The 12615-nt window shown below is 37.5% G+C and overlaps 1 protein-coding gene across 1 annotated transcript in view; it reads left to right on the top strand.

Moving 5' to 3' along the window:
- Positions 1-2250, top strand: part of LOC126752253 (developmental protein eyes absent) — a 28535-nt gene extending 26285 nt beyond the window's left edge. Inside the window, 2 exon segments of the mRNA XM_050462927.1 lie at positions 37-281; positions 360-2250. Coding sequence (XP_050318884.1) covers positions 37-281; positions 360-541 — 427 coding nt within the window. The 3' untranslated portion in view covers positions 542-2250.
- The last annotated feature ends 10365 nt before the right edge of the window (positions 2251-12615 follow it).

The following is a 12615-nucleotide window of genomic DNA, read 5'->3' as shown; positions in this document are numbered from 1 at the left end:
ATTTGTTTACTAACTGTTCATTTCCTATTTTCACAGTGTTGGCGGCCTGTTGGGTCCCGAGAAGCGCGACGCATGGCTGCAAATACGCTCGGACATCGAGATGGCCACCGACAATTGGGCCTCGCTGGCCACCAAGTGTCTGAATATGATTGCGCAACGCGAGAATTGCGTGAATGTGTTGGTGACGCAGACACAGCTGGCGCCCGCCTTGGCAAAAGTACTGCTCTTCGGGCTCGGCGGCATCTTTTCCATTGAAAATATCTACAGCGCACACAAGATCGGTGAGTGTTCGATTACAACAATAATGCACTATTATTTACTTTATTTTTAAACAAAATTTCTTTTCGTTTTGCTTGCAGGCCACGACACCTGCTTCGAGCGCATTATGACGCGTTTCGGGCGCAAGGGCACCTACGTCGTGATCGGCGATGGCACGGAGGAGGAGAACGCGGCGAAGACGTACAATTTCCCCTTCTGGCGCATATCGTCGCACAGTGATATACGCGCGCTCTACACGGCGCTCGACATGGGTTTCTTATGAAAGACGCGCAGCTGCTGCTGGGTATATTGCGCGACAATTACACTGTAAAAAATATGAGTTAAATGATGACTAATCTAATATTAACATTGCTTAACTACTTAACTAAGCGAAAATCTCTTGCATGTAAATTAAATATTATTGTAGCTAAGCAAATGTACGCACTAAAGATTAAAAGACTTAATCATTGTATTTAGTAAAAGTAAAGTATAACTATTAAATAAATTAATAAATAAAATAAACTAAAATAACAATGAAATTTTGAAAACAGAGAAAAAAAGTTTATTTGTTGCCTAAATGCGTCTCGAACAGACAAAACTTAGAGAAAGTGTGAAAAAATTTCTCTTCTAAGTTGTATTATATTTATTGAAATTATGCCTACACAAAACTTCCTAGCCTAAGCTAAGTCTACAGTTTAACTAAAATAGTAATAAAATTATTTTTAATGTCAATATTTTGTTGTTAATTCAACTACTTAAAACGTCTATGATATTGGGTCGTTCACCAAGTAATTTCGTTTGATGACAACAGCTGAACTTATCGAGTTTGTGCCGCAGCCAACTTCGCACTTAAACGATATAACGTTAAATATTTGAACAGCTGATATAGCAAAGTTTGTGTGCAAAGAAATTTAATAAATTTGTTGATATAGTTTTTGTTTTGAATTTTGAAGATTGAAGTTCGATATCAACATTATTGGCATATTTTCCACTTTTACTATAAAAAAATGTTAAAATGCAGTTCAAGCAATGCGAAAATTATATGATGTGTACGGAACGCCAATGGTGTTGATTGAATGCCAAGGCCAAAATTGGTTTGCAAAATTTCGATCCGCCAAATATCGATCTTGAATGATCTTATGTTATCAACAACGACTTTAAACCGTCTTCCGGGACGAGGTTGCCGTGTTGGCAGGTCTTTAGAAGCTGTTGTTGGTAACATAGTCGTTAGTTGACGCAAATCGTCGAATAAATACTCGAGAGATTACTGAAAAATTCAATTTGTCAAATTACTTAGTGAACCAACCAATAATTCAAAAATATTTGAATCAATTCCAAATATTTGTAACGATCTGGCAATGATAATCAAATACCTATAACAAAATTCATAGCTCAAAGCACAGTTGACCTGTTTTCATTTCAAAAACCTGAATGACGTCTTTTCACCCGGAGCCAAGAATTAAAAAAAAATAGAATAATCCAAAAATAATTCAAACAATGTTTGTTTTAGAATGCTTTTAGACGATTTTTTTAAAGTGTGTTACTTGAGCGAGTGTTTTTTCTTACGAAAATATCTTTAATCCAATCTTACCATTTTTTCTTGAATTTCTTGTTTACGTTTTGATGATTCTGTGTGATTGGTAACCTATTAGTCAGTTATCACTCAAGAAACATATTTTTTCTTGACGTTTATAAAAAATATAAACTTATAATATTTGCTAGAAATGTCAGTTGTAAAATTTCAACGTTACATAAGTACTTAGCGGTGGGAAGTAACAAAACATTCAATTAAGTACATAATAACCAATCTGTATAAATGCATATTCAGGCTAAATCAAATTTAATAATTAATAAAATAATATTATAATATTAAATTTCTAAAATTATTAATATAGTATTTTAAAGTTGATCCAATTAGTTTATAAAGTAGCAATGACAATTTTCTGGAAAAAATTATAACAAAATAAAATAAAATGCACTAAATTATATGAACGATTTGAGTTTTCTTACACAATGAGGTGGAAATAGTTTTAAAGGCAGATATATATGGAGGTTCTCTTCGATAAATGGGACACAACTTCCTCTCAAGGACCGCACTAAACTTCTGTGGAAGCACAATGCTTTATATTCATCTAGGCAGATGGTCAGCACAATCTGCGTGCTTTTCCCTCTGTCCTTGTTGTTGTTGTAACGGGTACTTAACATCTGTTGTAAGGATTAGATAAGTTGTCGTCGACGTCATCCAACGGTTGGCCTCCGTATTTCAGAGCGGCTCAAACAATCGAAGTTATTATCAAACTCTTATTCCTCCGAATATTTCCTAGCAGATATGAATATTCTGGGGGTCGTGCGAACATTTCAAGTTGATTCAGCCGTTTCGGAGAAGTTTTCCTCACCAACTCTGGAAACAGCGTGCCCTCTCTGAACCACCTAGTGTCGCTGACGAAGTTAATCAGTACGAAAAGTTTTATTTGTTCAAGCTCCGACACATTGTCAAGAAACCCTTGACCGATAGTTGCGATTATTTTGTTTTGCCGTTCCCATTCCAGTCGGGTTTACGTAAACGGAACTAACTCAGATTTTTTTAACCGGTCAAGGACTGTTAACTCAGCAGAATTCTGCCGCTACAACAACAAAAATCATATTTTTTCAAGTTTAAAGTTTTGGGAGCCGATTGGGACCTTCGAAACTATTAGCCGGATCAACTCCAATTTTTCGTAGCATATGTTCAAATGTGCATATGTATATTCTATATGAATAAAAATACGATTTCTTGAAACTCACTAGTGGATACTACTTTGAATATCTGTAAAAACACTCTCTGTAGCCGCATATTTTTTGGTATCCAATCTGTGGTTGATTTGTCGCAATTTTTCTTGCGGCTACGTAGTTACGTTTACGCCTAGCCACGCCATAAACAGTGTTGCAGCCATTTCCGTCCGTTTGACAGCCACTGTAATACACAGTTCGAGTGTTTCATTGTCCTCAAATAAAAAAAAAATGTATATTTAAATTCTTTAGGGTGCAGCTTCTTTAAATATATGTCCATATATTTAATATATATTTATTCATATTTATTTTGCTGGCGTTTTAGATAATGCATTATATTTATTTATTGAAACACACAAAAGATTCCTATCTAAGCTAAATTGTGTCATTTTTATCCAAAACACAAACCAACGTTTTGGGAGCTACACTCGCATTGAGAGTTGAACATTTTGAAAGCGCTGTATGCTGAGCTCAAGAATTGCAAGAGCAGAGAACGTATATTACAGAGAACGTATATACGTATATACCAGAATATACGTTCTCTGTATATACATTCTCTGATGATACAACCAGTAAGGGTAAAATATATTCAAAATATTAAAGACGGTTACTTTACCCTAAAAGTTCATGAAAGAAAAGACATATTTTTTATACACAAGCGAAAGAAAATCATAGATTTTAATCATAAATTTTGTTATTTGAACTTTTTAAATATGTTTTGAGGTTATGTGATGTCATAGAAAAACATAGATTTTGTGAATTGAATTAGTTTTGAGGTTATGTGATGTCATAGAAAAACATAGATTTTGTTACTTGAGTTTTTTATATATGTATGTTGTGAAGTTATGTGATAGCAGCGTCAACATAAAATTTGTAGATCTTTTTATTACCTACAACTCTCTTATTTATCTTTTACCTATAGGACTTGCATTTTTTCCGGAATATATGTTTTCCGGATAATATGTTTTGTATCCTTAAAAGCTTAACCATCCCACCTTTATTCCACTTTTCGACACCAAAAAAGCCCGAAAATAGTTTTTCTTTTAATTTTTCTTTCATTCTCTTTTGCTTCTAATAAGTTTCATCCTACTAGACACTGGTTTTCAGTCAGTAGTATTCTTAACGAAAAGAAAGAAATAAAATTTAGAAAACAACATCTAAAAATAATGTTTTAGAATGATAAATCTTTAGGTGATTTTTCCGCCTAAATATTAGTTTACCTCCCCTGCAGTAGCTTATGGATATGTACGAAAAACAGATAATTAAGTACCGAATTTTGGCCGCAAACATATCCCGCCAGCGCAACCACAAAATAACACTTCATTCACACTTCTACCGACCGCACAGCACAATTAACCAACTGCAGCTGCCTCGCCGCAGCCTGCTCCCCGGAGCTTAATTTTGCAAGTGTAAATTGCAATTTGCAGTACAACTAACTCCGCATGTGCGCGGCCATACTACAACAAAAACAACATACAAGTTTCCGTGGACGCCTACAATAGCGATGTAGCTGACAGCTGCACCTAATTAAGTTACAAATATCGGCTAAATCAAACGCACCCAATGCTGACTCGTTGACTTGCGGCCGAGAAAATTATTCACGCGACCGCCTGGGGGCTTTGAGTTGCCAAGTGAAGTATAAAATCACACGAGTTTGAAAATAATGTAGAATGTTAGGTTTCACAAGAGAGTAGAATTTTCCAAATATTACCAAAATCGAAGCAGTTTTGAGAACTTTGAGACTTTGTGGAATTAGGGAAACTTACGACTACCTGCGACCTTACGCCTCCGTTAAGTCAAGTCAGGTCAAGGATAAGTTATTGTAGAAATTTTGTGTTGCTTGTGTGACGCTGTTGTTATTGTAACGGTGGAAGCGCTTTCCAAATAATTTTGAAGAATAATGCCAAGTCTGCGACCTGGTAAGAATCAGGATTCGTCTGGTTGAGGCAGTCCCGGGTTCAGTTTTTTTAGTGAATTCTTCTTAGAATTGCGGTTTATTGTTTGATTTCCAAATTTTAACGAATTAGAAAAGCTTTTCTAAAAAAAATATTTCGGAGAAGCCCTTAGTCGACACAGTGACGATCCATATTTACTTGCTTGTTTTAAGCCTTTCTAAAGCTCGAAGCTTTCAAGGTATCGACTGTCTGAACTTCCTCAAGCCTTTCCAAAACTCCAGGCTTTTAAGGTATCGACTAGCTGATCTTCCTCAAGCCTTTCCAAAGCTCCGAGATTTGTAGTTATCGACTGGCTTAACTTCCTCAAGCCTTTCTGAAGCTCCAAGCTTTGTAGGTATCCGCTGGTTGAATTTGCTCGAGTAACTGGACCTGCTCCACACTTATGTTACAAGTCAACAGGGGCAGACAGCATTAGTTCTAAGCTCCATGGCGCAGCAGTAAGCTTTATATGAACTTTCAGCTTGAAAGCTCTGCTCTGCCTTTCAGTTGTTTTGTTAGGCTCATTCATCTTGTCTATCTACGCTATGCCACAATTGCTAACAAAAAGTATCGAAATTTATGCGGCGATAAGGCGAAGGTGTGGCAACATTCACCTTTAGCCACAGCAATGAATTGCTGTATATAAAATTTGGCGACCAACAACATCTAATGGAGCAACAAAATAGGTAACTACAACAAACACATAAATATATATATGTATATATCGTCATTCGTAAGTCCGTGCCTAAAATTCAACTAGTATCTACAACTATTGAAGCAACAACAAGCGCCATTGCCAAGCGGCTGCAAAACGCAGACTGTGTTATACATGCATGCAACATCTTGTTTCTTCGCTGCCTTTTCGGAAGGAAATTGAAAGTAGTTTGTGCGCTTTGAGATGTTGGCACCCAGTCCAAACTCACTGATATATGTAGTAGAAGCTGAAGGTGGGGAAGTGCTAGAATGTTGCAAGCTCTATGCACATAAATACGCACCTACGTGTTGTTGTTGTAGTTGGTTTGGTTGTAGATGGTTTCACGCATTTCACGGCGGTGGCGTGTGAAAAGCCGATAATTGAAATTGTAAAGAGGACAGCTGCGCACAAATGCAACAAGCATCACAACAACTCCAACGATTGTTATACATTTTGAGGCCGCCCAACAACAACGACAACAAACAATTGTAATAAGCATTATTTAGTTGCTTGAGCTGTCAGTCAACAGTTGCATCTTTCAACGCCTTTACCTTCACCTAGGCGAAGCTGTTGCAACATGGTGTGGCACCGACATGTGTACTACGTGAGCGACCAGCGACCTCTACGCCCTTGCTGTTGAAGGTAATAAAATTTTATCGTCAAAACATGACCGATGCTGGCGATCAAAAGCCATCAATATCTGTGAATTTATGTGTAATCGACATTAATTTCATAAGCACACACACTCACACGCACACTTTCATATGACAGCATAGAGCGATAATGCAAGCTGGCTTATTCATATCTGGATAGCAGATTACAAATAGCACAGAACAATGTAAATCATAACTAGAAAGATAAAAACAAGAAAAAAATGTTAATTACAGCTATAATACCCTTCATGGGTGAACTTTTTAGGGCACAGAGGGGTATGAAAAGTTATTTTTTCTGAATTTGATCGATCAGTTATACGGCAGCTCTATGCTATAATGGTCCGATCCGAACGGTATTTTAGGAGATTGTAGCAATACCTTAGATAATACTCTGTACCAATTTTTTTGAAGATACTGTGTCAAATATAAAAGTGTTTCATATAAGGACTTGAGTTTAATCAGTCAGTTTGTATAGCAGCTATATGCTATAGTAGTCCGATCTGTACAATTTCTTCGGACATTATAGCAAGGCCCGGGATTATAATCTGTGCCAAATTTCGTGAAGATGCCTTTGACAAATATAGGGTAGTCGAAAAAGTCTTTTCGTATTTCTAGTCAAACTCCAACTTATGTTTTTTATATTTATAATGAAATTTAATGAACCAAATACATATGTACCATTTTGATCCACCACTTTGTGCAATTTTTCTGCTAGAGACATTATCAGTTTAAAAATGTTCTGATTTCTCGGCGAAAAACTGCGACATGTAATTTTTAGAGGCTTCTTTTGAAGCCAATTTTACTCAATTAAGAAAGTTCTGCATTGACCGAAACAACTAGTAGTCCATTGGTGTAAGATCAGAGCTATATGGAGGATGCATCATAACTTTCTAGCCAAGCTCTTCCAGCGGAGCAGAGCCATCAAAATTGTGTGTGGTCTAGCGTTGTCCTCATGAAAGACGAAGCCCTTTCTGTTTATCAGTTCAGGCCGTTTTTTTCGATTGCTTGCTTCAATCTTATCAGTTGTAAAATGTAGAATTGGTCGACCAGGCTGGAGCATTTCATAGTGGATGATTCCTTACCAATCCCAACAAACACTCAGCATAACCTTTCTAGGCAACAATCCTGTCTTTGCGACCATTTGTTGAGCTTCACCACGCTTGGACCATGATCTTGTTCACACATTATTGTCGTGTTTGATCCATTCGCTTCAGCAATTTCGTTTCATCAAGGAATCGCAGATGTTAATTCAGTTACCCAAAATCGAGTTTCGTTTTACGACTTTTCTAAATTTCAAAATTTGATGAAAGAATCGCATGATGTTAATTCGGTCCTTTTAAATTTGATTTTTTCAGGTCGACCTGAGCGAAGTGCATCTTTCACAGAGATACCCAAACAATAACATTGTTTTTTCAGAGCGAATATTAGTTAAATGGATACACAGACGGACAGAATGCGAAAATACTTTTTTCGACTACCCAATAAAATAGTTTGCAATACAAGGACCTGAGTTTGTGCAGTATATGATCCACTGGTTATGCTGATCATTCATAGCTATACTTTATAGAGTCTCCGATGTTTCCTTTTAGGTGTGACAAACATCGTGGGAAACTTAATATGCGCTGTTCAAGGTATAAAAGTTTCTATGCGCATACATAAAACCACACATACATAGATTTTTTTTATATATATGTAAGTATTAGCCAGCATCTGCATGCCCAACAAATAAAGGACGTGCATTGAGCACAAATCACTCAAAAGCGCAACTCAGCGCGTCTCATTTGTAAGGAGGCTGATGGGGCCTGACGGACGCCTCACTTTTCTCTAATGACTAGGCGCAGGCAGTTTTCAACGCTGGTATGGTTGGGCTCCTTGTAGAGCTGGCCGACAGAGCGACTACTCCACGTCTCTTCGTCCGCTTGTCTACAACAGTTATCGGCCTGCTGGATGGATGGATTGAAATGGATGAATTGTTTTGTCCGTTCTGCTTTATTGCATTTGAGGTTGTGGCGTAAAATCACTACTCTGAAGGTTAGCAGGCATCATAATGTATCAAAATCATTATTGGTAATTATTCATTGTGCATTTTGCATGAGCTGGCGAAAAGGCTGAACCTTTGTTTTGTCGTTTTTCGCAGGCCTTGTAATGAGCGCTGGCTGTTGCGGTGGCTGTAAGTGGTCACATAGTCATGCAATGGTTGAGGGTTCTGCGGTGGCTGAATCCTGATGAAGCCCAAATTGAGCTTTTGAACTATCGAACGAAGCATCGATTATGCCTAATTTATCGCTATTTCGTTACAATAAATACTTATATTATCGTTTCGTCAGTTTAGTTAGTTATGTATTAGAGAAGGTTCAGAAATTTAAAGGCTGCTTTACTCATTTGAAGTATTTCTGCTTTATTTTGTGAAGTTATTGGTTCTATGGGATATTTTTGGTACAATTTCTTAAGGCACGCAGTAATTGTTTTATACTTGCAATCCAAATCGAATTGCTTTTAGTACTGTTCCCTTAAATGATAATGTCTGATAAAGCGCTTCTGAGCATGAGACAAAAGGGTGAACCATATGAATTGAAGCTTAGAGACTACAAGTGGATCCATTACGAATGCAAAAAGTCATATGGCGGAATTTCCATTACGTTTAGGTATGTATTTATTTGTTTCAGAAGACCGTGCTGCATTTTGAGTTTCGAAACCGTTCCCACAATAGTCGGGTCTACGTAATGGGAACGGACCGGATTTTTATCCAGCCAAGGACTGTCAACTCGGCAAATTTTTGCGGCTACAATAACAGAAATTATGAGCTTCTAATACCGGCTGGAATCATTAATGGAGAACTCTACCGTCACCAATTCATCAAAAATTCATCATCTTGAGAGTAAAAACTATTTGAAAAATTGCTGGGAAGTTTTACCTACGCCTTATAGTCTAGACTTTGCACCTTCTGATTATTATTTGTTCACTTCAATGCAGAGCGCCCTCATTGTAAAACAGTTCACATTAGAACAGGGCATAAAAACTTGGCGGGATTCATACTTGGCCGCCATTCCGGTGCAGTTCATGATAGCTTAAAAGAATACAATTTCAAAAGGTGAACGTTTTGAGAAATGTTCAATTAGAACTCCTATGATGCGGCAAATGAACCTTAGCAAGTAGACCAATAGATCTTCTACGTTCTACTCTGGGATAGAAGGATCTCTCAGTCGTGCAGTACCTAGTCGTCAACATCTTTTTCTTTATTGGTGAGACACCGCTTACGCGGAATAGCCGAGATGGAACGGAGTCATGTGTAGAAGTTTACGCAAGTGAAGAAAAGTTCTCTGAGCGCCATTTACTTGGGAGTGGCCAGAAACGATTCTTTTAGACATGCCTCAAGTGAGAAGGCGAACCATCCCTCCACAGGGTTGTGTGGGGAACCAACTCGTTCCCATTCCGATTTAACCGGAGTAAGGGAGTCCCTTTTAGCTAGCTCATCAGTTATGCAGTTCCCGGCGACTTCATTATGATAAATTAGCTTGATGATATTGCCACTGTGAGTGCTCACCTCCATGGAAGAAGCTGCACTTCTGAGCTGTAAGTCTACTGCTACCTTAATAGTAGTTACTTCTGCTTGAATTGCATACAGTGATCCAATATTCTAAAGCTAAGTTTGACTCAGAACTGCTTATAGAAGATTCCCCTCCAAACTTGCCTCCTAGTCTCAGTCAGCGATTTCTCCCCGTCTACATATTCCTAGCTGGTTTATGAGCGGAGAAAGAGCCAGCAGGAGCAGCTTCTGCGATGCAGTCGTCTAAGCTTATAGACATGCGTTTGAAGGAGGAGAGAATTTCAGCGTGAAACTTTGGAATGTCACTTGTACATGGTTGTGGAATGAGTGAGAAATATCTAGGGCATAGAGCCACCAGCAGTAGCTTCTGCCTTGTAGTGGTCCAAACTTACAGACATGCGATTGAAGGAGGAGAGAATTTCAGAGTAAACTTTTGGAAGATTACTTGTACATGATTGAGTTGGAACGAGTTAGAAGCCTCTAAGATATGGAATATGAGGTGATGGCTATTTCGGTTTCTCGAGAGTTTGCAATATTTGAAATCCGTTCGTAACGAATTCAGTCGGCTGATAATGTGACCAAAGTATATTAAGAACGATCGCTCTACTCAGATGTTGGCAAACGGTAATGTTTTCCCATTGAAATAAGATTACTTTGTTTCTTTAAGGGTGAAAAAAATTGCTAGAATATAAAGTGTTTAAAGGACCTCTCACTGCCACTTAAAGAGCTTACATTACGGCATTTGTAAGCATAACTGCATCTTCCGAATAAAACTACATACATAAATTTACAAGTGTGGTTATTATATGAAATTCTTAGAACGCATTTGTCAACCTCAAGAAGTGGTTGCCTTATGGCTGACGCTCGGCAACTTGCGGGTAACATTGTGTGCGTGAATAAACGGAAATAAATACATACAAATGTGTCAACGAGAGACTCATACACACACACACAAACCACAATGTATGGAAATTTATTTATACACCATGAATATTTGCCATTTGCTGAGAAGTTAGCTGAGCAGCCAAGCACCGCACAGTAGACAGTGTGAATTTGTAGCACGTTGCAAGCTGTTTCGCATTGCATTTTGCTTGGTTGCGTGGGTGAATAATTGTGGAGCGCTTGTCATTGATGCATGGCAGTGGATAAAGCTACGCTTATTCGGAAGGAAAACCAAGAAACGAAGACGATGAATGCGTGCCGAAGTTTGAAAACGTGTAAAGGAACGTGATTCCTTAAATAAATGTATGTAATAGGGTGGGTCAAATTTTTTTAATTTTTTTTTCCTTAGACTTAGACTTGAATATGTATATCTTACGAAGTTAGGAAAAAAATGGTAAATTGTAATTTGTGAAAAAAACTAAAAAATTATAAAAATCATCTCTTACGATTTAAGGTTGGAATTTGACCGCGAAATACTTCGAACGAGCCAAAAATTCATATTTCATTTTCACGGTATCTAAGAAAACAAATTTAAAGTTTTTTGCCCACCCTAATATGCATATATAAAATTTTTTCCGTAATCAGTGCATTTATTATGGGAAAATATCGAGCACTGACTTAAAAAAAATTGTTTTTTGGTCCACCCTAATGTGCATACATATGTATATAATATCTTACACACATATATAATATTTTTTCCGTACCCGAATCAGTGCATTTATTTTGGGAAAGTATCGAGCACTGACTTTAAAAATTTTTTTTGGCTCACCCTAATATGCATATATAAAATTTTTTCCTTACCGGAATCAGTGTATTTATTTTGGGAAAGTATCGAGCACTGACTTGAAGCGCTTTAAATAGTATATCAGCGACCTTGTTGTTGTTATATATAGAGGCAAATATAAATTAATTATACTCTTCATATAAAGCTTATGCTCTCTTTTCAACGCTTAATTTGGCCGGCAAAACTTGAAGAACCGGATAACTAACCAAAATAGACACGCAGGCTTTTGAGTATTTGTGAAATTTATTTCAAAGTTATTTTTAACACATTCCTCAAATAAAGCAAATATCTTCAAAGCGTTTTGTGTTACTTTCATTTTCTGAGAAGTTTGTGCACAACAACAACCAGCCGTTGTCCACTTGTTGAAAAGATTCAATTTGCTTGAGGATTTGCTCGTTCTTTTCGGCTTTGTGGATTAGTTAGCACAGTGCTTACAGTAGTTACAAAAACACTTATACTCACACTTACATATTTACATGGCTTGCCGAAGGAAGCTTTAGCAGCTAGCTGCTGTTTGTTTTAGCTTTTTGGCTTCCTGGCTTTGCCTTGCTGGGCTTTGTGTTGATACTGTTGCCCAAGCTGGCTGTATTTAAATAATCTTCAGTCACTTCGGAAGTCAATTGTTAGATCTAAGCAGTATTGAGGATTACTGCTTAAGCTCCCGCTGAGTAAGCTAAGGAGATTTGCCAGGAGATTTGCCGTTGTAGCGATATTTAAGACGCAAGCGTGTTTTTTATTTGATAAGATGAAATACTATATAACTGTACTATTGCAATCTGACAGTTAAATAAGCATTTAATGCAGTGCAACTTACGTTACGATAATTTCTTACGAAACAGCTCTTCATATCTTCTTCTTCTTTATTGGGGTAGACACGGCTTACGTGGTTATAGCCAAACTTACAACAGCGCGCCAGTCGTTCCACCTTTTCGTTCTTAGGCGCCAATTGCAGAATTTAATTATAGCCAGGTCCTTCTTCACCTGGTCTTTCCAACAGAGTAGAGGTTTTTCTCTTCCTCTGCTTCTTCCGGCAG

This window comes from Bactrocera neohumeralis, chromosome 3, assembly GCF_024586455.1.
Source record: "Bactrocera neohumeralis isolate Rockhampton chromosome 3, APGP_CSIRO_Bneo_wtdbg2-racon-allhic-juicebox.fasta_v2, whole genome shotgun sequence".
Classification (NCBI taxonomy): domain Eukaryota; kingdom Metazoa; phylum Arthropoda; class Insecta; order Diptera; family Tephritidae; genus Bactrocera; species Bactrocera neohumeralis.
The sequence above is the reverse complement of the archived record's forward strand: the minus strand, read 5'-3'. Positions and strand labels throughout refer to the sequence as shown.